This window comes from Psammomys obesus, unplaced genomic scaffold, assembly GCF_907164565.1.
Source record: "Psammomys obesus unplaced genomic scaffold, mPsaObe1.curated_primary_1811, whole genome shotgun sequence".
NCBI lineage: Eukaryota > Metazoa > Chordata > Mammalia > Rodentia > Muridae > Psammomys > Psammomys obesus.
The window spans coordinates 15826813-15852028 of record NW_026596131.1 but is presented as its reverse complement, the minus strand read 5'-3'; the positions used below and the strand labels follow the sequence as shown (position 1 = coordinate 15852028).

Below are 25216 nucleotides of genomic sequence, written 5' to 3'. Positions count from 1 at the left end.
GGAGGCTGCCTCTCACTGCCTCGTCCACTGACTCTGTGGGTGGGAAGCCAGGACATGCAGTTGCTCAGGCCTATTGGGGCCTGGCACACACAGGTGAGCTGTGCTTGTCTGTGAACTTCTGAGGCTGGCCACTCAGAGAACTGGGAATCTGTGTGACGCTTGGTCAGGGACCTTGTGGGTTCCTGTTCTCACATTAATGTAAGCAGAAGCCAACATACGGTTGGTTTGGGGTTGAAGGCTTTTCTTGTGGCTTTCTCTCCACTCCCACATCCTTGAGGCTCCGTGCCTGCACCTCCCAGCCCCACACTGGCTGAAGGCCTCTCTGTGCTGCATGGCAGTGCTGCCAGGGGGTGGGATCTGCTTCTAACTCCTTTGTGGCTCAGCAGGACACCGTGAGGCCTTAACTGCAAAGGCCTGGGGAAGGGGATGTTGGAAATGTGACTGCGGTGTTGGCTGTGGAACCTGAGCCCTGAGAGCCCACTCTCTGGGCTGTGCGCTGCCCTTAAGAGAGCAAATAAAAACATGGAAAATGACTTAACCAACTTAAGCTGCCCTCGGGCAAGGGTGCCAGCCAAGTCCGTCAGCCCATCTTTAAGGTACTAGCATGAGCTCTGGCTTGGACAGAGGAAGAGGAAGCGTCTCCGTGATTAAGAAGTCCCCATCACAGCGTGGCCCGGTTGGTTACTGTCTCAGTTCTGATGGGGTAGGGGCTGCCATTGCTGGAGGGATAATGGGGTTCCCAAGAGGTGACAGCTCCTGCTGGGATGGCCATGTTAAGGGACCTGTGAGGCTGCTGTTCTGACCCCCCGGGCCACTGCAAATTACAGACTGGAGGCTTTTCATGCACTTTGTGGGAACTGGACACTCCGAAAGCTGACAAAGGCTTCAGTGACATCTGTGCTTCTTCAGCCACGGGGGTGTAGGGAGGTGTGAGTAGCCGCCATAGCCACCACACCTATGGCAGAGCTGAGCATAAGCTGGAGCATCAGGGACAAAGCTCAAATGAAATGGACAGCAGGCCCATCCTGCCTCTGCTTGTCTTACTGATCTAGGTGAGAAGTCGTGCTCTGGCTGGAAGAAGTCCAGAGGTTCCCAGGGCCCAAGGCCAAGGTGGCTGGGATCTGGGCCACAGTCCACGGAGGCCAGAGAGGGGAGCAAGCGTCGGCTCCCTCTCGAGGTTCTCACCTCACGGGGCGGTGGGGGTGGTGCGCTGAAGAAGCCTGAGAACTCCTGTCTGGAAGTGGCCTGGAGCAGTTAGGGCTTCGGAGAAAAGCCAGAGCCAGTCAGACTCGGTGGCAAGTGCTCTCACGCACTGGGCACGTGGCCCTTTCTTTTTTATTCTTCTGGCGCCTCTGCTTCCAGAGTGCTGGGATTAAAGGCAGGTGCAACCAACCAGGAAAAAAAAAAAAAAAAACGTTAAAAATTATGTATAGGGTGTGGGTGAGGGTGTGAGGGTGTGTGTGTGTGCACAAATGTGGGGGTCAGAGCACAGCTTTGTGGAAGGTGTTTTCTCGTGGCTTTATGGGGTTCCTGACAGATCCCCAGTGCTCATAGTTTTGAGGCAACTGCCTTTACCTGCTGAGCCACTCACCAGCCTGAAAAGACATTTTTAAGACAGATTAATTTAAGAAAGGGTGGCTAGAAGGGAACTCAGGGAGAGAAAGACTCACCACAGTCCTGGGCCACCGGGGAGGGTGAGAGCAGCGAGGAGCAGAAGCAGGGTCCCCCTCTCAAAGCAGGGGCATCCTTCTTTGCACTTAAACTGCAAAGCCACATATCGGATTTTGGTGTGTTTTGAAGTTATCGCCTTCAAAGAGTTAGTAAGACATTTAAATGACGAGGCTGGAGCAATAGCCCAGAGGATGGGAGCACTCCCTGCTCTTGCGGGGACCCAGGTTCAGTTCCCAGGGCACACGTGGCTGCTCACAAGTGTTCATGACTGCAGTGCCAGGGGAGCTGATGCCCTTTTCACCTGGAGGCACCAGGCATGCGTGTGGCGCACATACATGCAGGCAAACAGGCATACACCTAAAATTAATAAATAAACTTTTTTTAATTAAATCATGCTGGGCAGTAATGGCCCACGCCTTTAATCCCAGCACTCGAGAGGCAGAGGCAGGCAGATCTCTGTGAGCTCAAGGACAGCCTGGTCTACAGAGTGAATTCTAGGATAGCCAGGGCTTTGCAGAGAAACCCTGTCTTTAACATGTATATATATGAATAAATAAATAAACGGGATTGCAAAGCTGTTTCTGAGGGAGCTAGGGAGGACTGCAGTTGATGGGGTAAATCCCAGATCAGGAAGGTGGGCACTGTCACGTAAAAGTAAGCAATAGTCTTGTTGGTCTGAGTCCTGGGAAATATCAGGGCGACAGAGTAAGGACTTTAGCTCAAATATCATCAGGACCTAAGCAGTGTTCATTGCTATTTTAACTTTTTTGTTTGCGGGGAGCGGGTTGGGGACGTAGGGTCTCCCTGTGTAGTCCTGGCTGGCTTAGGCCTCATTATGTAAACCAAACTGGCTTTGAACTCACAGAGAGCTGCCTGCTTCTGTGTCCCGACTGTTGGAATTAAAACTGTGTACCACTTTTAATTTTAACATTTCTATCTGAAAATACTTTTATATAAAGGAATATTGCCTCTGTGTAAGTAATCTTTCAAAAAATGTTAACTGTTTTGGAATTCTTGATTCTCTAACAAGCGGCTTCTTCCAGGCTCCTTTTCTTTCCCGTGTCCCCACTATTTCTCGGCCTTTCTACTTTTTCTCAGAAGAGATACAGGGTGCTGAGAAGCACATAGCCGCAGGAGATCCTTGGCCCGGTTTGCTGTGTGCTGGCTCTCCGAATCCAGGGCCTAATCTCTGGCATCTGGATTCCGTGATCCGGGGTGTCACGCTCTGACAAGTATGCAGAGCCGGAGGGTGAAGGGTCCTAGGACTCAGAGCCTGGAGGACTGGTTTGGCTGGACAAACATCTACCTGTGAGTGAGCAGGGAAGAGCGGAGGTCCAGGGCCCCCAGAGAATGAGGGCACAGGCTGTAATGCTGTCCAGTGCTCGGGCGAAGAACCTCAGCATCAAGGAGCCCAGGGCTCCGAGAGGGAAAGAGATGGCTGGACTGACATGGTCCCCCGCCCCCTTGACTGGGTTACTCCTGGGTCCATTTCTAACTGGGCCCCTAGGAGAGACAAAGTTAGGCTGCCAGAAAGATAGGACGGACTTCTGGTTCCAGGAACAGGTTTGGGGTCTAGGAGGGGTCCTGAGGGGCAGCTCTGTGCTCGCCTTTTCTCTGATGCCAACCTCAGTCCACATGACACCGTGTCCACCGTGCAGGTCAAAGGCCACCTTAAAGTCGGGGCAACTGCCCGGCCTTGCCCAGGCGGGGAAGGAGTGAGCAGGGAAGAGAGAGAGGAGCGAGCAGGGAAGAGAGAGAGGCGTGAGCAGGGAAGAGAGTGAGAGAGAGGAGGCGTGAGCAGGGAAGAGAGTGAGAGAGAGGAGGCGTGAGCAGGGAGGCGTGTGAGTCAGGTGAACTGACTGTGGGGTAGTTAGGACTTGGGGCTGTGCAGTGTAGCAGAGTCTCGCAGAGGGAGGCTCCTGTAGAGAACAAAAGTGCCTGTCACACTTGGTGCCAGCTGGTTGCTTCCTGCTTCCCTGAGAGAGCTGATTCCCCGAGGCTGAAGATCCCCAGCCCCTGCTGGACCTAGCCCCCACGCCTCAAGGTGTCTTTCGCTTTCCTGAGTTCAAGGGTGAATTGCAGTGGGCATCACGCCAACCCTCTTTCCATGAGGCTGCAGCCCTTCCGTGGCACCCGAGTCCAGAGGAGAACCAAGCTTGACCTTCCCGACCAGCGAAGGCCCAGCACAGCACTCCTCCTGTGGGGCACTGCCCACACCTTCCTGAGGCGCTGCTGGCAGAGCTGTGCCCACGTCCAGGCCGAGAAAGGCTTCAGGAGAGGCTGTGCAGGAACCCTGCCTGCAGCTCAGAGGTCCAGGCACACCTTTTCTGAGTAGCTACACAGCATGTACCAGGCCTGTGGGAAACATGGAGCTGGTGACATCCTCGGGGTTGCTCAACTCTGCTCTCTCATCCTCCTCCAACATCGTATTTGTGTGCATGCGTACGCACGCCTGTGTGTGTGAGTGTATGTGCGTGCTCCTGTGTGTGTTTATGGTGGTGGGAGGCAGGAGGAGGCAGAAAACAGGTTATTACATATTTGCGGAAGAGGCAGGAAACTTAACCAGGAGCAGGGTGTGCTGTCTCTGGGGAGCTCTCTGGAGGACAGGATCCCTGACAGGAAGTGGGGAGCTCTCTGGAGGACAGGCTCCCCAACAGGAAGTGCCCATGTTTTGCAGAGCCTTCTCTTCTTTTCTTTTATTGCCAGTCAACATGTCAGGGACCCCCTGAACACAGCCTGCTCACACCACGGAGGCTGCTTTGGTCCAGAGGGCATGTAGGAGGGGTCTCAGCCCTGTGCTGGGAAGGGCGGTGCTGCAAGCCGCATGCAGGTCGGGGATCTGGAGCTGCTCTACCATACGGAGCAGCTGGGTTGGCTTGAGGGTAGGAGGCATTGGTCGGTCAGCTCCTAAAGACAGCAAGCGGCCTGTCATTGGTAAGCAGCAGCAACAGAAAGCCTACCTGTGCTTCAGAAGTGGATAGCAAACAGCTGTGCGGTCAGGGCAAGACGCACGGGGCAGGCTGCTCAGCTGGAAGCAGGGTGCACACTTGGCCAGTGTCTCCCCTTTTCCGGCATGAGTTTTTGCAGTGGCAGATCTTGGTTGTCAACTTGACTACAGCTGGAGTGAACTAAAACACAAGCTGCTGGCCACGTCTGTGTGGGGTTTTTGTTTGTTTGTTTTTCAAGACAAGGTTTCTCTGTGTAGCCTTGACTGTCCTGGACTCGCTCTGTAGACCAGACTGGCCTGGAACTCACAGAGATCCGCCTGTCTCTGCCTCCCTGAGTGCTGGGATGATGGGCATGCGCCACCAGGCTTGTGTAGGATTTCCTTGATCAGAGTATTTGAAGCAAGAAGAGCCACCGTAAACATCCGCGCCACCTTCTGGTGGGCAGACGGAGGGAATGGAGGAAGGAGGCTTTCCTGTTTGCCTGCCCTCACGCTCACTGCCACCCGGCTGCAGCAGTCCTTCACCAACTTTAGAGCCTGCTCGCTCAGGATTTCAGCTCGGACTGAAGACAAGCAGCAACCCTCCCGGCCTTCGGCACCTGTGGGGACTGCTGAGACATTCAGCCCCTCGGACTGAACGACTTCCAGATTCTTGGCCTCTGTGGTCTGAGACAGCATTGTCACAGCCACGGGGCTCAGCGTGAGGCGGGACGGGGGTGAGGACTGCAGGCACCGCCAGTGAGAACAGGCAGCTCTGAGGCTCCAGGCCGAGTGCGCTGAGCAGAGGCCACAGTGGAGAGAGCGTGCTCGGGGCAGGCCAGTGGCAGAACCGGCACAGCACCTCGTCTGTACAAAGTGCAGCTCAGGCAGACGGCCTGGCTTAGAGCTCCAAGTGAGAGCAAGTCAGCCAGCTCAGTGTGCCTCCGCTCAGCCTCACTCCTTACCAAGTGTGAGGACGGGAGGAGGGTGGCGCGCTGGTGGCCGCGTGCAGGAGTCTGGGAAGGGCGGGCAGGAGGAACCCAACCCCGCTGGGTTGCAAAGCTCTTTTCAGGCTGGCGCTGTTCTTCTGGGCCTCTGCAGCAGCTTTGGGGACTTCTCCCCTTCTTTCTCTCTTCTCTAGATAGCATCCAAAAAAAACCCTGACCAGAACAATTGTCTCCTGAGGCCCATCCTCTGAATGAGACATGCTGGCTGACTCCCTAACATCCGCTGGCCCATTTCCCAGAATGTTCTGGGCCCTCCTCCTGCTGGCTGCCTCCCTGGATGCCTATCAAAGTAAGTCTGGGTTTTCCTTCTCCCAAGTGGAGGGTCTCAGGGCCAGTCATGGTGGGAGGGTCAGGTGTCAGTCTTGACTTCACAGACCCAGTATGGTGGGAACTGTTGAAGGCCGGTCCACGTGCCTCTGAGAATGGCTGACAGTGCCTGCGGTCACTGTCTGGGCACCAGAGACCACGGTGGGCTGCAGAGCGAAGACTGTGCTCCATACGCAGGCTGGGACAACCCCGAGTGCACAGAGCCCGAGGTGACCGCACCCAGAGGCAACCGCGTGGAGATGGCCTGTAACGTCTCCAACCCCCTGAGAGATGTCACCATTGAACTGACTGCCTTCGGGAAAACCAGGGCCATCTTCAGCCAGGCGCCTCCAGGAAACAACACCAACGATTTATGGCAGCTTCGCATTCAAGGAGGCCAGGCCCAGCTGGTGATCACAGGTGCCGGGGACATCCACGCAGGGCAGTACTTGTGGAAGCTGCACGGACTCCAGAAGAGCAGCCAAAAGTTTATCCTGAATGTTCCTGGTGAGCAAGGTGAGGAGGAACCCCTCACAACTGAGCTCGGGGTTCCGTCTGCTTCCACACCAGCAAGGACCCTGAGTGTCCTCACCTACTGCCCTGCCCGCCCTCTTCTTCCCCGGAGCCCTCCAGGCTCCACTCCCTCTGCAGTTCAATCCAACACAGCCTCAGGAGCCTCTAGGAGACAGGGGTGACGTCAGAGCTTCTTCTGCTCCAACCGGGGGGTATACCACAGCTGCTGTCCTCAAACCTGATGATTTGTCTCTGGCAGAGCCCTGAGACCAGGAAGAAGCTGATGGCTGGAAACCGTTATGTTCTCAAGTCCCCAAGGTGTAGGCCCGTCACGGCTTCCCCCTCAGGCCACATAGCCACTATTTCTAGAGTCTCCCTAGGCCCCCACAACCTCCTCCACAGCCTTTCCTACTGCTATAGAGGTCCATGATGGGAGCACTGAGGGGCGGGAGGGTGATAAGGGTGAAGCGAATGTTGCCGGAGTGAATTAATTATGCAGGGAAATTCTCGTTCACATCTCTGCTCTAGATTTCACCACCACCAACCAGAAAACAATGAGCTCGCAGGTCACTGCTAGGCACCCACCTTCAGTGAAGCCAGAGGTGAAGGTCTTCATCGTCGTCGCCATCATCATCATCGTCATGGGATTTGGTTTATTTGCCTGGTACGAGCACCGCCATTCCCTGAAGCGCCACGAAGTCCCAGGGTTTTGTACAAGTCATGGCTCTCCTGGCAGCCCCTACGTGACTCTGCCCTAAGGTCTCCAAGTCCTGCCGCAGAAGTTCTCCAGGGGCCTTGTTAGCGCCAGACAGCAGGCCGTGGAGGACCTCACCTGGCTATGGCTGATTGTTATATTGTACACTGTGTGTACCCTTGCATTAGTCAAATGCTCATTTCTCTGTCCCCATTCTGGCTGCAATCAGACATGGCATGCTAATGGGTATTCTAAGAGTCTCCTGTCTCAAGTCTGTGTAAACACTGCTCCCCGTGTATTCTCTGATTTGTCAACGAAGCTGATCAGCTAATAGCTGAACAGAAGAGAGAATAGGGCTGAACTTCTGTTTCTAGGAAAGCAGGGGAAAGAATGATTCTGGTAGGAGAGGTCCCAGGGAGGGAATGAGAAAACTGCGGGAGCACAGAACGCCTTAGCAGGTCTCAGGGATTTTGACTGGGAGGTAGTTAGATTAGCTTAGAGGATTAATTCAGACCAATACTGCTCAGTTATTGTGCATAAAAAAATGTTAAAACTACGGGTTGGAGGAATAGCTCATCGGTTAAGAGCACTGGCTGCTCTTCCAGAGGACCCTGGTTCAATTCCCAGCACCCACATGGCAGCTTACAACTGTCTGATCTGTAACTCAAATTCCAGTGCATCTGATTCCCGCACATAGATATATATGTATGTCAAATATACATAAAATAAATTTAAAAAGTTAGAACTAAGGTATATGGTTCGGCAGCATATACTAAAACTGAAAGGATACAGAGAAAATTCGCAAGACCCCTGTGCAAGGGTGACACACAAGTTCATGAAGCACTCCATATTTTCACACACACTCACCCATAAAAACCTCCAGCCTCTGTCTCCATCATTTGGGGCTAGCTGGGCTAGATAAACACTAACAACCCATCCGTTCTACAGTCAACCGTCCGAGCCCTGACTCGGGACAGGCTCTCCGGGACCCTCTGCTCCCCACCCTCACTTCCAGCCTGGGACACCCAGAGAGCAGAAAGGGGTCTGTACTCCTCAGCTTCCTCCCAGGACCCCAGGGCAATTTGCACTGAGGACAGAGCTGTGGTTTTTGATTCAGTTGACTGGGCCCTCCTGTGCTCAAACGGTCAACCCTAGAGGACTTGGAGGGCATCAAAGTGTTTCAGTATCCCAAGTGTGGGGGGGGGGATCTGCTGACTAGTGCAGGACGTCTGTGCCGGGGCATCCGCACCTCACAGCCCAAGCCAGGATCTCAGGCAACTTCTCTCCCTGTCTCCTTCCCTCCCTCCCTTACTCCTTTCCTTATTCCTCCCTATCTTCCTTTCTCCAGATGAGGAGGCTCTGAGCTTTATGTGTGATCGGAGCCTGAGGGGAGCCACCTGCAAAATGGATTATTATGTTTGGAAGGTCCAGAGTCAGGCCAGCGCCAGGGGCTGACCATGTTCCCAGGGTTTGGGGCCCTTGGAGCCCCGAACACCCTGCAAACATTCACCACCATTCACTAGGAGCAACAAGGAAAAACCTCGTTTGTGTTTTCTAGAAAACACAGTAGTCCATGTTCTGGGTCTGGGGAGAGGCTCAGGATCCCATCCACGCCCTGTGCGGAGACAGACAGCGGCTCACCGGGGAAGGCCTGCAGATCAGTCATCCGGGCCTCTCTCTGGCTCCCACAGTAACACTCTTCCCCTGCCACCATTAGTTGCTTACTCTGCTCAACTTTTTCCAGAACTAGGGAAATTCCAAGCTGCACAGCCCCTGGCCCTCAGGATTCCGCCCTTTCCCCCCCTCTGCCTTTTCAAAGGAGGCCTGAGCGCCTTTCCTCCTGCTGAGCTCACTCCACTTCCCCAAGGCCTCCAGCCACTGGGTGGGTGTGGGTGTGGTGTTTGCTGCACCAGCTTTGCTCCAGGCACACAGATCTGTCTTCTAACTCACAGCAGCAGCAAGTTTCCCAGATCCTGCTGTTCCAGGGTCTTCGGAGAGAATTAGATGCAAAAATGATGTGTCACCAGAAGGGGGTGACGTGGGCCCGCCTGTGGCAGACACGGAGCTCACTGAGGGGCACTGCTCTCCAGCAAGGGAGAGCTGGGAGAACCTTGCCTCGCAGGCGCCTGAGTCCCTGTTTATCCCCACCCTTACCTGCTCATCCTCTCGGGCCCGTTATCTTCTTTATTGTGTTGCCAACTTGAGTAATTTCATCCTGTATACATTATAACTCATTCTTCAGGGGAAAAATAAAACCTTCATGACTCAAATTGCTAAGTAAATATAGCAAATATATATACATATACATATACATATATATATATATATGTATGTATATATATATATATAAAGCCATAGGAAATTCACTTGCTAGTGAGAAGCAAACAAACCCACAAAACGGGCTGGAAAGATGGGTCAGGGTTTAAGAGCACTTGCTGCTCCGCAGAGGACCCCAGTGTGGTTCCCAGCACCCACATGAGGCACATAACCATTTATAGCTCCGGTTCCAGGGGATTCGATGGCCTCCACAGGCTCCTGTATGCGTGTGGTGCAAATGTACAAATCAGGCATGCACACATACACATAAAATAAATATATTTTAAACCACAAAACACTTGCTTAGCATTACACACTGAGTCCTAAAGGTGAAGGCTGAGGACACTTCCCAGTGTCCCTGACCTGGTGTAGGTCAGGCCCACAGCGCTGTGAGGTGGAGGCCCTTCCTGACCCGGTGCACAGGGACCTGTGCCTATTAGTCTAAAGTAAGGCCTGTGTTGTCATGGTGCTGGGTTTGGGGCAATTCAAGCCAAGCCGTCCCACCAGCTCTTCAGGTGCCCTGGGACACCTTAGGCATGGTTCATGAGATCCATGCATCTGAAACCGGTTACACACTGCCTAAAACCAGCAAGAGAACTGATACTCATAAGTCAGAGCAGATGGTCTGCTCTGAACCCTTGCTGCAGTGAGAGGGACTGGGAAACCCAGATGCCCCATTCAGCAGCTGTGAGAATCCTACAAGAGAAAGTGGGTAGGATTCCTTGGCTCCCTGCCCCCCAGCTCTGTGCTTCCAGGTTTTCTATGCTTGAGACTGAATAGCTGTCCCGCCCAGCCACCTGACTCCAGCCATAGGACTCTGTCCTTACTGTCCCTATACTATGCCCATGTGATCTGCCCCTCCCTTGTCCTTTGATCCCTGCCTCTTGGTGGTGGCTTTTTAACTTCCTCAACAGGCCCTTTCCCCAGGTGCCCTATGTCCACGCTATCTTGTCTTTTTACCAAGAAAGAAGAGTAACATGTTAGGATAAAGGTGTGTATCAAACCAGAATGGATATAAAAGCTTTTAAATTAAGTTATTATTCTCTGTTTGGGGGTGTATGTGCCACAGAATTCAGAGGACAAACAAAACAAAACAAAGCGAGCCATCAGCAATTAGAGGAAGCCCATGGGCCCTGTGATGGCTGACATCAGAGTTACTATCTAGGAAAAGCCTGGGAATGCTAAGTCAAAACAAGACAAAACCTGGCATAGGAGACAAAATGGTTACCTACCATGCCAACTGGCATGCCAGGAAAGTGGGCTCAGATTCGTGAACAGGTAGATTAACTGAAATAGCTCTACAATATGGCCTTCTTTGTACCAAATCAAGAGATACTATATGGCTTTAAGAGAAGATTATTATTTCAGCACAAACCATTTAGGATTACAATCTGGGTATACGGAAAGATATATTACAAACGGGATCTGAGATAAAGATAAACGACCTAATAGTCATCCCAGGCTCCTGTGGCCTCCATGGCGCTGGGGGCAGAGGGACCAGGGCAGCATCAGCCTCAGGCCCAGGCCCAGAAGATGGCAGGCGTTCCTGTGGAGAAGGAACTCAGGTGCTGACCTTACTTTGTCTAGGCAAAGTGGACAACCAGCTCTCCAGTGTCATGCTTGTCCACAGTTCGGACTGGTTCCTGGCAGTGGGTGAGGCATTGGGGCAGTCTGGTCCAGTGGCTAGTGCTCCCACGGTCCAGGTGGGATTGTCATCATTGTGTCCCACTATCTTCTTGGAGACTTTGGGGTCACTGTCACAGTAAGGTTTTTCCATTAAATATCTTAAATGCTGTGTTCAGCAGATCTCTCACAAGTTGCAGGACCGTTGTCTATTAAGTAAGAAACTTTTTAGTTACTTACTTTAGGCTAGACCTTGAAAACATATATAGGAGGTTAAATAAATTTTCTATAATTAATTACATCAGTATTTGAAAGGACTATAAGTATATTTCTGAAAATATTAAGACTTAATCATCCTTAACAGTTTAATAAAAACAACAATTTCTATGTTGAAACTTTTTTCATGTAAACAAGCCATACGGAGAGTAGTAAGTTCATTTTCCTGGTTCTTCCAGAGTACACCACTTCAGAATTAAGTTCCTTGTATGACTCAGCTTACCAAAACGGCTATAGCTTAAAACATTAGCAAAAACAAGGTTAGATATTTGTTCTTTTTTATTTGTTCGGGTTTTTTTTTGTTTGTTTGTTTGTTTGTTTGAGACAGGGTTTCTCTGTGTAAGCTCTTCTGGACTCACTTTTGTAGACTAGGCTGGCCTGGAACTCACAGAGATCCACTTGCCTCTGTCTCCTCTGTGCCAGGACTATAGGTGTGCACTACCCTGCCCGGCTTAGGCATACATTCTTTTTGTTTTTAAGATTTATTTATTTATTATGTATACACTGTTTTGTCTGCATGTACACTTGCAGGCCAGAAGAGGGCACCAGATCTCACTATAGATGGTTGTGAGCCACCATGTGGGTGCTGGGAATTGAACTCAGGACCTCTGGAAGAGCAGCCAGTGCTCTTAACCTCTGAACTGTACCTCCAGCCCTAGGCATACATTCTTAAATGAGGCCCTTTGCCAGATGCTCAGCTCCTTGTCTTACTGTGCTGTAAGGCAGGAAGGCCTCAGTCTCTGGTGTCTATTGTTCGGTGCCCGTATCTATAGCCCTAATTTTAGCCTTTTGTTCATCTATTTATCAAGATCACATATTAATAAAGACATTATAATAAAGTATATTATAAATTTAAAATGTCCTATAGCATTATAAACTTAAATATTTTTAAAGCTGTTCCTTAAAAATATCCAGTTTTTTTTTTAATTTAAAATTTTTTGGTAAAACTCCAAAATTTCCTCTTAAAGAAGTTTAAACTCTGAACCAGGTGGTGGTGGTACACACCTTTAATCCTAGAACTTGGGCAGCAGAGGCAGGTGGATCTCTGAGTTCAAGGCCAGTCTGGTCTACACAGCAAGTTACAGGACAGCTAAGGATATACTGCGACCTCATCTCAAAAACCAAAACAACAACAACCAAAACTTTAAAATCTCTCAACTCTGTGTTCTGCAATATGAAAATAAAGTATCTTTTTATTTCAAAAGTAAAGACACAGGAGACAACCATAATCTGATGAGGCAAAACCAAGCTCCCACAGTGCAAACAATTCAATATCCCTAAAACCAATATCACCTGGGAGATTCTCATGTGACAAAGCCTGGTTTGCCAGCAAGGAACCTCCTCTCTTGTAGGTGGAGCGGCAGCTTTAATGCCTCGTTAAACAAGCATTGTTTTAAAAGTCCTATCTTCTGTAAACCTGGTTTTTAAACAGGACCGGGATTATCGCACAAAAGCCACCCCAATTCAAAAGCATCTTTGGAGACCCGTTGTCTTCCCGTTGGCCCACCACTTGGCTGCCCTTAGCAGAGACGGCAGTGAAGCTTCCTCTGCAGCCTAGCAACGATGGCCGCTAGCCACATGGCTGCCTAAGGAGGCAGGCCACATGTTGTTAATATCCCCAATGGACTCAAGTCACACTGTGGGCATTCCTGGCAAAGAACCCTAAAGGTCCATTAGGGTTCAAGGCCTGGGTGGAAGCCCTTGGCGGAAAGTACGTGACCTGACGATGGAGCGTCCGCCCAGATGAACACTCAATGGCTAGCTCTGGTCGGTGTGGAGGAACCTGATTGGTGGCCCAAAGCCTTGTACTCATTCTCTCTTCCAGGATCACTGAGTCTGCAGCCGCTCGCCCTCAGGTTGCTCCCCCCCACCTCCCCCACCCACCCCCGACTCCCAGCACCCCGCTCACCCCTGGGCCTGAACCCGCTGCCCTCACCCACAGGCTGGACCCTTAGGAGGAGCAACAACACTGCAGGGTCCCTTTAAGGTTACCGATGCACAGATTTCAGCTACTGGCTTCGTGTTATGAACTTGAACTTTTCGTTACAAATATTACAGGTAGTTTTTAGCCACTGGGAATTTATGTGATGGATTTCATAGGCAATTCCATGAAACCGATAGTCCCGTTAGCTGTTTTGCTGTTCTTCTTCCTTCCTGTCATATCTCGTGACTCCAGACCTAGACTTCACAAGCATGTCTGGGTCTGGGAAGGGCAGAGTCAGTTTTTTAATAAAGTGGAAGGGCATAAAACAGCCTTACTACTACCCACACCCAGGTGATGTCTGAGTCCCGGTCACCTTAGACCCAGTGGCCAGGAAGCCTGGACACAAAGTCTGAGTTCCTGGGCTGCTGGCTGCACCAGCCACAACGGCTAAACCAAGAAACACAGAGCACAGTCAACGCCCACATTCAGGGAGACCAGTCAGAAACAAACACGCGGTGGCCGTGTTCGTACATGCAAACCAGAGCCTCCCTCACGCCGCCACTGCTGTGACTGGGGGAGGGGCACTTTGGAATCCTCTGCTGCTGAATTCATCTGTGCAGGCTTTGACTTTTTCACCCTGCTCTATTTGGTGTTCCTTACGTCCCCTTCTCCCTCTCCACTCCAGTCTCTTCCAACACCCCAACACCAGGTAGGAGAGAGAGTGGGTTACTAGGGACGGGGGATGTGGACCTTCTTAGAAGTACTTCCTTGGAGCGATTCCACTTACAACCAGGTGTGGGGGATACAGAATCAGCTTTGAATTACACGGCAACCTTGTGTCTACACGAAGGGCCCTGGTGTCTGCCTGCATGGCAGGATCATCACGGTAAGCCACTCTGTCGGCTGCTGTGCGCTCCCTGCCCTACCCCTGTCCCCGCGCACCACAGTTCCAGGAGCAGCCTTTGGAGCAGCGATCAGCTCTGTCTATCCAGTCACCCCAAGTCAGAGCACATAGCAACAGAGACAGCAACAAAGACGACACAGAGGCAAAGAGAACAGAAAACACAAAGCAATGACGGTTAAGAGCTGGAGTGCTCAGCCGGGTGTGGTGGCATGGGCCTGTAAGTCCAGCACTCTGGGGGCAGAGGCAGGCCGATTGCTGTGAGTTTCAGGCCAGCCTGGTCTACAAAGTGAGTTCAGGACAGCCAGGGCTACACAGAGAAACCCTGCCTCAAAAAATCAGAAAAACAAAACAAACAAACAATTGCGTGCTCTGCTGCAGGGAGGGACCCACTAGCTTGATGAAGAGCGATTCTCCTTGCACAACCCCTGGTTGGTCCGATGTCCCACACTGGGCCTCACCAAACTCCAGGGTTGACCCCCAGTGCCTTGGACATTCTGGTTTTGTTGTGCAGTCTGGACGTTGGAACCCTGCTGAGGATCACCCGTGTGCCAGGCCTCTCCACTCTGCCCAATTGTATTGGCTTCGCTGTCACTAGCGGGTGGAGGGGTGGGTCAGAAGACAGAGCAGTGACTCTAGCTGAACTCCCCTAACCAAAATTAACCGTGGGCTGTGGGGCGCCTCCCTTTGCCCTGAACACTTGTCAGGTCTTCCCCACCCCCAGATAGGGCACCCCATACCGGAATCCAGAAACATGCAGGAAAATGTCACACCAAGCTTGTTTTAGGGGGAAAAAGGATTGGGCGTGGTGGTGCACCCTATAATCCCAGCACTCTGGGGGCAGAGGCAGGCAGAATGCTGTGATTTTCAGGCCAGCCTGGTCTACAAAGTGAGTTCAGGACAGCCAGGGCTACACAGAGAAACCCTGTCTCCAAAAACAAAACAAAACACAAAAGGCTACTATGACTGGCCAAAGGAAAGCCTCTATAAAAAAAAAAAAAAATTTAAGAAGAAAGAAAGAAAGAAAGAAAGAAAGAAAGAAAGAAAGAAAGAAAGAAAGAAAGAAAGGGAAGAGCATAGTTCCACAATTTGGGGTAGAATGGTCTTTCTTAGCTCACTGGAGCCTCCAAATGCTATTCCTGAGACTGGCAAGAGAAAAATCAGTTCTACAGTTTTGAGCCAAATTTGAAGCAAGCTTTAACTAAGTACTGACCAGAAAAATGGACTCCAGTCAGATCCACCCCTGGCTTCCCAGAGAGTGGCTATGAGACACATGTTGTAGGGGCTTCTTAAGGACAAACCACATGGCCATCATATTTCCTGTATGGCTTTGTTATTTTCTGAGAACTACAACTCCCAGAAGTCCAGAAAGTTGCCTGGTCCTTGGGCATGGTTCTTACACAACAAGTGATCTGAGCCACCAAGCCATTCTTTCCAGCCTCTAAATATTCTCATTTTATTTTAGATAAAGTCAGACTAGGTAGCCCTGGCTAGCCTGCACTTCACTGAATACAACAGGCTAAACTCAAACTCACGGAAGTCCACCTGCCTCTGCCTCATGTACTGGTATTAAAAGTGTGTGCTACCATGCCTGGCTAAAGATTTTATTTTTAATTGTGTGTTATGTGTGTGTATGGGTTTTGCCACAATGTCCACTAACTAAACTCAGTTCTCTGCAAAAGCAGCAAAGCACTCTCAACTGCTGGACCTGCTCTCCAGTCCCTCGCTGTGCCCTTCAGCAGGAACTGTGGTGAGTACCGAGGTCACTAGCCTGAAGTGTCATGGGTCGTTAGCAGCTAGGCTCTGACTGTTCGCATGAGGCATCACGCCAGTCACTGACAGACCAGGCCTTTTGCTCTTATTTTTGGGCCTCGTGGTTTCCAGGCACCGCCACCCCATCCCACCATCCACCCACTGAACTGATCCCTCGGCAAAGTCAGTCCCCTGACAGAGAGGAAGCTCTCCTGCTCTGGAGAGAAGCTTTGGAGTTGGTTTTGGTTAGGGTTGTAGAACCATAAGAGGCTTGAGCTGAGCTTGGAGGGAGAAGATGTAGTTCTTGAGGGAGGCTGATGTTGGACAGGAAGACTGAGAAGTGCCTGCTGGGAGCAGGAGGCTCAGCCGTTGGTGGAGCTTTGTCGTCTGCATTCGGTGTGAGGGACCACCTGGGAATGAGAAACAACTGTGCTTCTTTGAATTGAAGCCAGGTGCAGAGAGCTCTTGAAGGGCGGGGTGAACTGTTCTGAGAAACAACCAGCTGTAAACTATAGAGCAAAGTGACCTGATTTTCAGGTTTAAAAACCCTGTTCGGGGTCGTCTTCTGTCTTTGGAGGGGTGACCCTATCATGATAGCAATAAACCTCTTGCTTTTGCATCGAGTGATGGTCTGTGAGAGTTCCTGTGAAGGGCGCGATCCTGAGCAGTGAGACTCCAGGTCTTACAGGTACAATAATGATTGTACAGGAGGGTTAAGAAGTCAAAATGGAGGACGCTACAGGCGATTGCACCCAGGAGAATTAGTGACCAGGAAAGCAATCCAGGGCACCGTCTTCAGACGCTCTCTGCCCTGAATCTGAGGTCTGCTCCCCTAGTCTTCCAGCTGCCGCTGTAACTGTCCCTGATGGATTGGCGTAGACTCAGCCAATTCTTAGCCAATTCCTCGGGGTCAGCAAGAGGCAGGCTTGGCAGTGATGGAAGGGAGAGGATTGACTGGTCCTGAAGGGCCGCAGAAGCTGTGGAGGTGTGGCTGATCCCATAGCCCAGTTCACTGACAAGAACGGTAATCGTCAGAAGTGATCTGATTATACATTTCTGGTGCCCATCCCTGCAGTCATGCTGAGTCGTACTCGAGGAGAATATGCTGGCTAGTTTTATGTCAGCTTGACACAAACTGCATTTTAGCAGAAGAAATTTCAATTCAGGAAACGAACCCACGAGATCGGCCCGTGGGAAAGCCTCTGGTACATTTTCCTTATTAACAATTCATGGTGGAGAAGCCAGCTCACTGTGGGTGCTGCCGCGTCTGGGATGGAGGTTGTATGAAAAGCAAACAGGTGCTGGGATCCAAAACCAAGTTCTCGGCAAGAGCAGGAAACACTCTTACCACTGAGCCAGCCCACGGTTAGTTACCTTTAACAAGAGTTAAAGCTGGAGCATGAAAGAAATATCCACAAGTCAAGACCACTCCAAGGAGAGGTTGGATCTGAGGGATTTGGTATATGGTGCCGAGGATGGTGTGTTTTTCCAGGAAAGGCACTCAGTGAAAATGAAGGCATGACTGCTTCTAGCTGTGTGCCTGCTCCTAGGTGTGGCTAAGAAGGTTTTGCTGGAGATATGAGGGAGCGCACAGCCAGAGGAAGGGTCCAGACTGAACCAGGCTGCAAGAGGAGATGGGGGGCAGAGAGGAAGAGAAGAGAAAGGGAAGAGGGGAGAGGGCAAAAGATAAAGAGAAGTCTGGGAGAGGAGCCAAGGTAAGACCAAGAGAAAGTGTGTAGTCAAGTGGCAGGTTTTGTTGAAGAGAAGCTGAGGGAAGGGAACGGAAGCTCAGGGGCTGGAGGGATTTGGGGGTGGGGGCACGGTGAGAAGTGCCGAGGAGCCAGGAGTAGCCGATGCCTGGCCAGCCGGTGTCTGCAGCAGCAGCTCAGAGCCCTGGCTTACAAGCAACCTTGTGAATGGCTCTACTCTTTGGAACCTCAAAGCCCGGCTCTAGTGACACCTCCCCCAACAAGGTCACACCTCCTAATGTCACCAAACACCCTGCCAAGTAAGTGTTCAGACCTGAGCAAGATGAAATCACTGATAGAGATGAGACTCTCTTCTGAGCCAGCCACAGGCCCTGTGGGGGCCCTTCTCCCACAAACCAACGGTTGATGTGAGAGGGCCCATCCCGGTGTGGGCCGCGCCGCCCTGGACAGGCGGTCCTGGGTCATATGAAAACGCAAGCGGGTGAGCACAAGGAGTAGGCCAGAAGCCACCTTCCTCTGTGGTCCCTGCTCCGGTTCCTGTCCTGACTTCCTGCCTCAGTTTTCCTCAGCGGTGGACTGTGATCAGGATCAAGCCAACTAAATCCCTTCCTCCCTAGGTTGCTTTAGGTCATGATCGTTAGAGCAGCATTAGAAAGCAAACTACAGCAACCAAGGACAGGCTTGGCTGGGTGTTGTTGAGTGTTTTCGAGCCTGTCAGACCCATGGATGCTTGTATGCTGCCCTGGAATTAGGGGCGTTTGAGAGAGAGAGATAGAGAGAATCTTTCTGTTCTAGGCAGTAGACTGATGTCTTGTTATGATAAAGAGCGTCCATGGGAGCAGGCTTTTCTCTGTGCTGGGTGTCCTTCACACAGGCAGAGCCTGGCTTAAAGGGCCAGTATCTGACAAGACTTGCAAGAAAAAAAAATGAGAAAATTAAATTTGTACTTATGTTTTGCTATGAAAACTCTGGAAAACCTCTAGTGGGGTAGGAGTTCCTTTGAGCGTGCATGTGGAGGAAGATTGTTGGGTTTCTGTTCTGGCAGAGGAGGGAACCTCAACTGAGAAAAATGCTTCCACACTATCAAGCCGTAGGCAGGCCTGTAGGGCATTTTCTCTTAATTAGCCATTGATCAGACAGGGCCCAGCACACTGGGGGTGGAGCCACGCCTGGGCTGGTTTTCCTCGGCAAGATAGGAGAGCAAGCCAGTGAGCAGTGCCCTCCCTGGCCTCTGCGCCAGCTCCTGCCTCCAGGTTCCTGTCCTGCTTGAGTTCCCGCCCCGACTTCCCTCAGTGATGGAGTATGATGTGGAAGTGTGAGCTGAGTAAAGCCTTTCCTCCCCTACTTGCTTTTGGTCATGGTGTGCCCTCACAGAAACAGGAACTCTGCCTAGGACAGTCTGTTTGAATGGGTAACCAGGGGAACTCCGACAGCACAATTGGGAGCGGAGTCTTCAGCAGAGGAGGAGTTGGATTATGCCCTTCGAGGACAGCATGAGCCTTCTGGGGGAAGGTAAAGGCGGCTGTAGGGTCTGGGGACAGGTGTAGGAGGACAAGAGTCACACTGCTGTAAGGACGATACTGTCAGGTGAGGCAGGCAGCATGGGAACTCCTGGGACTCCACGTGGTTGGGGCTACGCACACACCGCGTTTCTGACCGTGCGCGTGCCAGCCTGGAACCCTTCGCCTTGCGCACAGGGCACACCGTCCCTCTGTGAACAACGAATCTGTTAGTGAACTAGCACGCCCATCTGCTCTCACGCTCCACTCCGAGCAAGCTTCAGATTAGATTCTCCTCAGCTGTGCACGCTTACATCTAGGCATGGAAAGGAAGCCCAATCCTGCCAGGAACCATGCGTGCAGAGGGGGCCTGTGGCAAGCAAGTGAGCTTCCTGGAAGCGGCTCGCCCTCTTTGCACAGCTGACGACGACGAGGTCTGCCCTGTGAGGCATGGCCACAGGAACTTTATCTCTGCTTCGAGTCTGGCTGCTGATATGCCTCTCTGTGCTTGTCATTGCTGGGTCTCACATAGCTGGCATGGCATAGAGAAATGATGGCTGCCTATGCCCTGGTGTGCCTGCTTCACTCTGTCAGGCAGAGTTCCTGCAGATCAACATGAAGATGGGCTTTCATGAAATAATGTTATTTAGATGATGGTTTCTCTAATTCCTGATATTGATTTTATAGAATTCCTGATTCTGATCTTAAAATGAGTTATAGTAAGCCAATGAACAAAAGAAACCACCACCTTCTGGGAAATATGATTGTTAGAAACCACACATACACACACAGAAACACACACACAATACTTTCCAAACTGGGCATGGTGGCTCATGCCCTTAATCCCAGCACTCAGCCAGAGGTAGGTGGATCTCTGAGTGTGAGGCCAACCTGGTCTACAAAGAGAGTCTCTGGATAGCCTGGGCTACATAGAGAAACCCTGTCTGGAAAAACAAAAAAACAAAACAAAAAAAAAAACCAAAACCACAGAGCAAAAACCACTTGCTGAGACAGGAAACCCTGCGCTAACACTGCCTGGTACCGTGGCCTCCAGAGCCACACAGGGCCCCTGAAGCTGCCACCCTACACACGGAGCACGGAGGTCTGTCCTTTTACTCAAAATGACGTCCACTGGGTTTGGGCCATCACCTCCCCCGTGGCCCTGGGCTACGGCACAGCCACAGGGTCTATCAGTTCTGAAGCGTTTGACATGCTGCCTAAAACAGTCAAAGTGAAGGACACGCCATGGTCATACCTGGGGGGGTGGCCATAGTCCAGTCGTGTGCCCCTCGAGTGGCCGCAGGAATTACAGGAGGAGACGACGTCTTATGTCCCTGTACCCTCTGTCTTTTCACGGTCTTCTCTGCTGGGGGAGGGTGATGGCTCCCCGACTGCCCTCCTGACCAAACCCCCTATGTTTCTCTCTTCTTCTCCCAAATTACAGGGTTCCACACCTGTTGTCCCTCTGTTGTATGCATGTGACCTGTCCCTCCCCATCCTTCCTTCCTAACAGCTTCCCAGACCGACCTTCCTTTACCTGAGCCCCTCCCCGTGTGCTCTGGTGTACCCACACAGTACCCAGTCTGTACCACGGCACCCCACGTCCATCTACATGGCGAACCCCTTCTGGTCACTCGGTGGAACCCCACTGAGGAGCCGGCATTAGGCCCCGATGGGACGGTGCACACACTCAGAAGCTCATCCTCACCGTGACACAGTGGCCCTGCCGCCACCACTCGGAGCTCCACGGCTGGCAGCCGTCCCAGATCTCGCTTGACCTGGGAGCAGGACACAGGGTCCTCACGCTCAGCCCAGGAAGCTTGCTCTTGAGCGGGCTCCTAGCTGCCCTTTGACCCAGTGGGTCCTGACTCCATCCTGCTTCTACAGAAGGTGCAGCCAGGTCTCCAAGACAACCAGGTATGGTCTGACAGTGGGCACAGACCACAGGCGACCCCGTAGACCTGAGCCTGTTCCCACAGAAAATGGCACCAAAGCCAGAGGCGACCTCGGCTGCCTCCTGATCGCTGTCCCTTTAAGCCCCCCTGGTCTTCTCCCACAGTCCCAGGCCTTGTCTCTGATGTCTCCCGCAGACACCCTAGGTTAGGGATGGTGAAGAGGTGGACCAGACAACCAGCCAAGAGGGGCAGTGGGGGTGTTGGGGTACTAGAGTGCTTCCCCCCATCTGGCTTGCTGGCTTCCCCCTCCTTCAAGGCTCCACCTCCACCTCCAGGAAGCCCTCCCTCTGCACCTCACCCCCAACCGTGTTGAGCCGCCACGCCCCGTTTCTTCCTCCTGTGGGCTTTTGGGGTGCATCTGTTACAGTGCTCAGTGATGTGCTCCAGCTGGCGTGGCTGACTGGGCTCTGGTCGGCTGGATCTGGGCACCATGACTCAGCAGGCACTGCCGGCCTTGATACTTACGCTGGCTACCGTCCTGCCTGGCACTCTGGATGCCCAAGGTAAGCATTGCTCTCCATGCCCACGCTCCATGGGCAGATCCCACACCTCCCTAGGGACCGTTGGTCCTGAGCTTGATGCTCCTGAGGCCTCATCCTTCTTTCAGGGTCCTGGGGTGAGGATCTTGTCCTTTTGTCCCCTTTCAGAGCAGCCATCTGTGGGAAGTCTTGTGGGGAGGTGCAAAAGATCCCCAGAAAGACTACGGGAGGCTCGGGCTCCCAGGCATGATTCTTGGGCAAAAGCCAGCATAGCGTTCAGTCTGTGAGCTGCTGGGGTTCACACCCAGTCTGTGCACACAGGAAAATGGGTGGTGTGGGCCCCAAGCAGGCCCAAGCGGCTGGAAGCTGAAAGAGTAGGGATCTCCGCACAAGCCAGCGTGGGCCCTTCCGCAGGGCCACAGGCTCCGGAAGCCTGGAAATGACGGTGTGTGGGGAGGGGTGAGAGCAGCAGCGCTGGAAAGAGAAGAGCTGGGCAGTGGCTGCCTGGGAGGTGACTCCCTTGAGAGAAAGACAGAGACACAGAGGCAAAGAGGGTAGAGCCGGGTGGGAGTCCTCAAAAGGGAAAGGCCTAGTGTCGGGGTGCAACACACTCACAGACACCCCACCCCAGGCCACTCAGGACGTGAACAGTCATGGCAGCGGCAGCGTCTAGAGCTGCTCCAGCACCCGCACAGCACCTTCTTCAAAGCACCGTGTTAGCACAGGGTTGACCACAGGGCTGGCTCCGAGTCCCCACACCGTTCCTGCAGAGACGAGTATGAGCAAGGAGGCATCTCTCGGGATCCAGCACAGGAGAGTGAAGCCTCAGGGTGTGGAGGGAGGGGCTTCTGACACACCCCTGTGCACAGCAGAGTGAGATGGCCTGTGTGTACGCATGTGAGTGTGTGTGAGTGTGTGTGTGTGTGTGTGTGTGTGTGTGTGTGTGTGTGTGTGTGTGTGTGTGTGTGTGTGTGTGTGTGTGTGTGTGTGTGTGTGTGTGTGTGTGTGTGTGTGTGTGTGTGTGTGTGTGTGTGTGTGTGTGTGAGCATGCATGTGCGTGCGCTGTGTGAGATGCTTGAGTGTGCTTGGACTTATGTGAATGTGGGGTATGTGAGTCTCTGGGGTATGTGTTAACCTGTTCCAGTCACCAGTGCTGAGAGGGAAGGGGAAAGGCCTCTGCCAGCGCAGTGGCAACAGTTGCTGGTCCTTTACAGAGATGCAACAGTCTCCCCGTGGCCTGATGGCCTCTGAGGGCGACTCCGTCAGCATCACCTGCTCCACCAGCGGGAGCCTGGAAGGGATCTACCTGAAGAAGACCTGGCCACAGGCTCACAAGGTGGCCTACTTTGAAGATGGGGAGGAGCCCACGGTGGACCCGCTCTTCTCAGACCGGATTCACTTCTCCGGCTTCCAGAGGAACCTGACCATCACTGTGAGCCACCTCCGGCAGGAAGACACCGGAGTCTACCAGTGCGCGCCTGCCACAAGAGACAGTGTCTGTGGCTCACCCACTGTGCTTGTGGTGAGAGGTAGGGATGTGCCCATCTTGCTGCTGGCTGCTAGGGAGCCTCTGTCCGCCGGCTGGCACCTCTGCTCGGCGCCCACTTCTTCCTGGAGGTCCCCTGGCTGCTGCCCCTGTGCGGGCGCCATCTCTCCTCCCTGCCTTGACCCTAAGGCCTCGTGTGGTTCCCCTCCACACTCTCCCACCAACAGCTCTTTTTGTTCATCTTCCCAGAAATACTGTCCCAGGAAAACTGTCCCAATGGATCCAAGGAAGCTGTGATGAGCTCAGCTTCCTTCCCGGCTGTCCTTGCTGCAGGCTTCTTCCTCGCTGGGCTGACCCTGGCTGGGCTGGTCCTCGGGGTGCTGTGCATGCTCAGGAAGCCACAGGTCAGTGTGAGCCTACAGCCCTTCCCACGGGCCTATGGTCTGGGCAGGATGCCCAGACAAAGCCCTGAGGCCGCAGAGAGCGGTGTGCGTGAGCACCATTCAGGCACACTGGAGCAGGACGGTGAAGCCTAGAGACAGAGTGAGAGATGGCACTCGCCTCACGCGTGAACCCGTGTCTCTTTTCAGATCAAGAAACTGAGCATCTCCCGGGAGAAGGCCTCACAGTTCGTAGTATATGAGGACATGACCTGCGGCAACCCCAAGATTGCACGCATCCCCAACGTGTACCAGTGAGCTTTCTGCCCACACTCCCCCACAGCGTGTTTCCACAGAGCCCGCCACCCAGCGCAGCTGCCGGGCACCCAGCACCCTTCCCGTGCCCTCAGAGCCTGCCCTCTCGGTGCCTCTGGGTGGGTGGGGCTCCTCTGCACTCTGTCCCCAGCCCTAACCAGGTAACATGCATCAGGAGCAAAGCTTGTGGAGAAACGCTTGTACCTGCCTAAGAGCAGCCTGGCCAGAAAAAGAAAAGAATAAAGAAACAAATGCAAAAACAAAGCACTTGTATTTTGTTTTTCCTTCTCTCAACTCGGCTTTTATTTCCCAGCGTGCTCCTAGCTGAAGAGCTCCTAGCTGAAGAGGGCAGGAATTAAGATCAGACATCTGTGAGAGCAGAGAGGGTAAAAGTGGGGGAAGGGAAGCTCTCCTGGCCAGGCCCCCAGGAGCCTCAGCACTCACACCCCAAAAGGGAGCTCACCTAGATGGGTGAAGAACCAGGAGCAACGCCCTCATGTATTCTAGGCCATGTTTTTGAGGGCCCAGCCCTGCGGGGTCTCTGTTGGCACAGGCCCAAGGCCCTCAGTGAGAACAGCATGAGATATGGCCTTCCCAGACTCCCCGTTTGTCTCAGGGGCCCCTCCTGGGGACCGACACATAAAGCCACATCAATGCCAGCCCAGCGCCTGGGGCCAGCCCGGCTCCCAGGGTGCACCTGGGCTAGGACCCTCACTTCCCGTTCATGAGTAGGGAAGCTGAGGCCCGGGTGCTCGGCTGATCCACAGTGCGCTGCTCTGTCCCCATCTACCTCACGTTGCTGACCCCTGGGATAGCTGAAGACCTGCTCCACACCTTCACCGGCCACCACTGGCCTCCTGCCCTTCTGTCCCACCCCTGTTGCCCACACTATAAGGTGGGCATACAGGTCACACGGGTAATGGCGGCAGTGCAGTGGGCTGCTTAAGGCTCAGCCCCGCTCTTGCACCTGCGAAACAGGGCGGCAGAGACCGCAGCTCCACCTCCCTCATGGAGCCCCCTGTCCTGCCAGCCAGCCCCAGCTCAGCCTCCTCTCCCCAGGCTCACCTCTGCTCCCCAAGCTACCACCACGGCCTCAGACGCTGACGTGTGGTCACTGAGGCGACAGCGACAACAAGCCTGAAGTAGTCCCGAGCGTGGCGCCTGAGTCAGCCATGGAAGTCACTGTGGCTGTTGGTGCCCAGCCTGCTGGGCCTCCTGGATCCCCCAGGGGGCAGCTGAGGCCATTGACAATCCCAGCAAGCCTTGGTCTTTGTCCCTGTGCCCTCTCACTTGCTGCCCCAGGTCCCACCGGTCTGGGCCATGGTCCTGTGTCTAGGTAGCCTAGACCGAGCATGACCAGCCTCACTGAGAAAACATGACACCTTTCCAACCTTGAATGAGGCCTGAGAGACCGCCCTCCAAACCTAACAGCAGGCCCTCTGTTCTCCACCCACGGCTTGCTGGGCTGACCCAGCTCCCAGGCC

The 25216-nt window shown here is 53.0% G+C and overlaps 2 protein-coding genes and 1 non-coding gene across 4 annotated transcripts in view; all 3 read left to right on the top strand.

Moving 5' to 3' along the window:
* Positions 1-7802, top strand: part of LOC129665427 (secreted and transmembrane protein 1b-like) — an 8613-nt gene extending 811 nt beyond the window's left edge. The window contains exons 2-4 of one of the 2 annotated variants that reach the window (XM_055592065.1): positions 5739-5893; positions 6109-6426; positions 6952-7802. In XM_055592065.1, the coding sequence (XP_055448040.1) occupies positions 5803-5893; positions 6109-6426; positions 6952-7181 (639 nt within the window). In that variant the 5' untranslated portion in view covers positions 5739-5802 and the 3' untranslated portion in view covers positions 7182-7802. Of the gene's footprint in view, positions 1-2212; positions 5894-6108; positions 6427-6951 lie in introns of those variants that run through there. The other variant, XM_055592066.1, reaches the window with a different exon arrangement.
* A 64-nt stretch (positions 7803-7866) lies between these two features.
* LOC129665835 (U6 spliceosomal RNA) lies at positions 7867-7972 on the top strand. The gene has a single exon (XR_008718441.1). It is a non-coding gene; the product is annotated as a U6 spliceosomal RNA (small nuclear RNA).
* A 13460-nt stretch (positions 7973-21432) lies between these two features.
* On the top strand, positions 21433-23987 carry Cd7 (CD7 molecule). The gene is made up of 4 exons (XM_055592504.1): positions 21433-21575; positions 22766-23080; positions 23287-23441; positions 23628-23987. Exons 1-4 carry the CDS (start codon positions 21503-21505, stop codon positions 23733-23735), a joined length of 651 nt encoding a protein of 216 aa, XP_055448479.1. The 5' UTR covers positions 21433-21502; the 3' UTR covers positions 23736-23987.
* The last annotated feature ends 1229 nt before the right edge of the window (positions 23988-25216 follow it).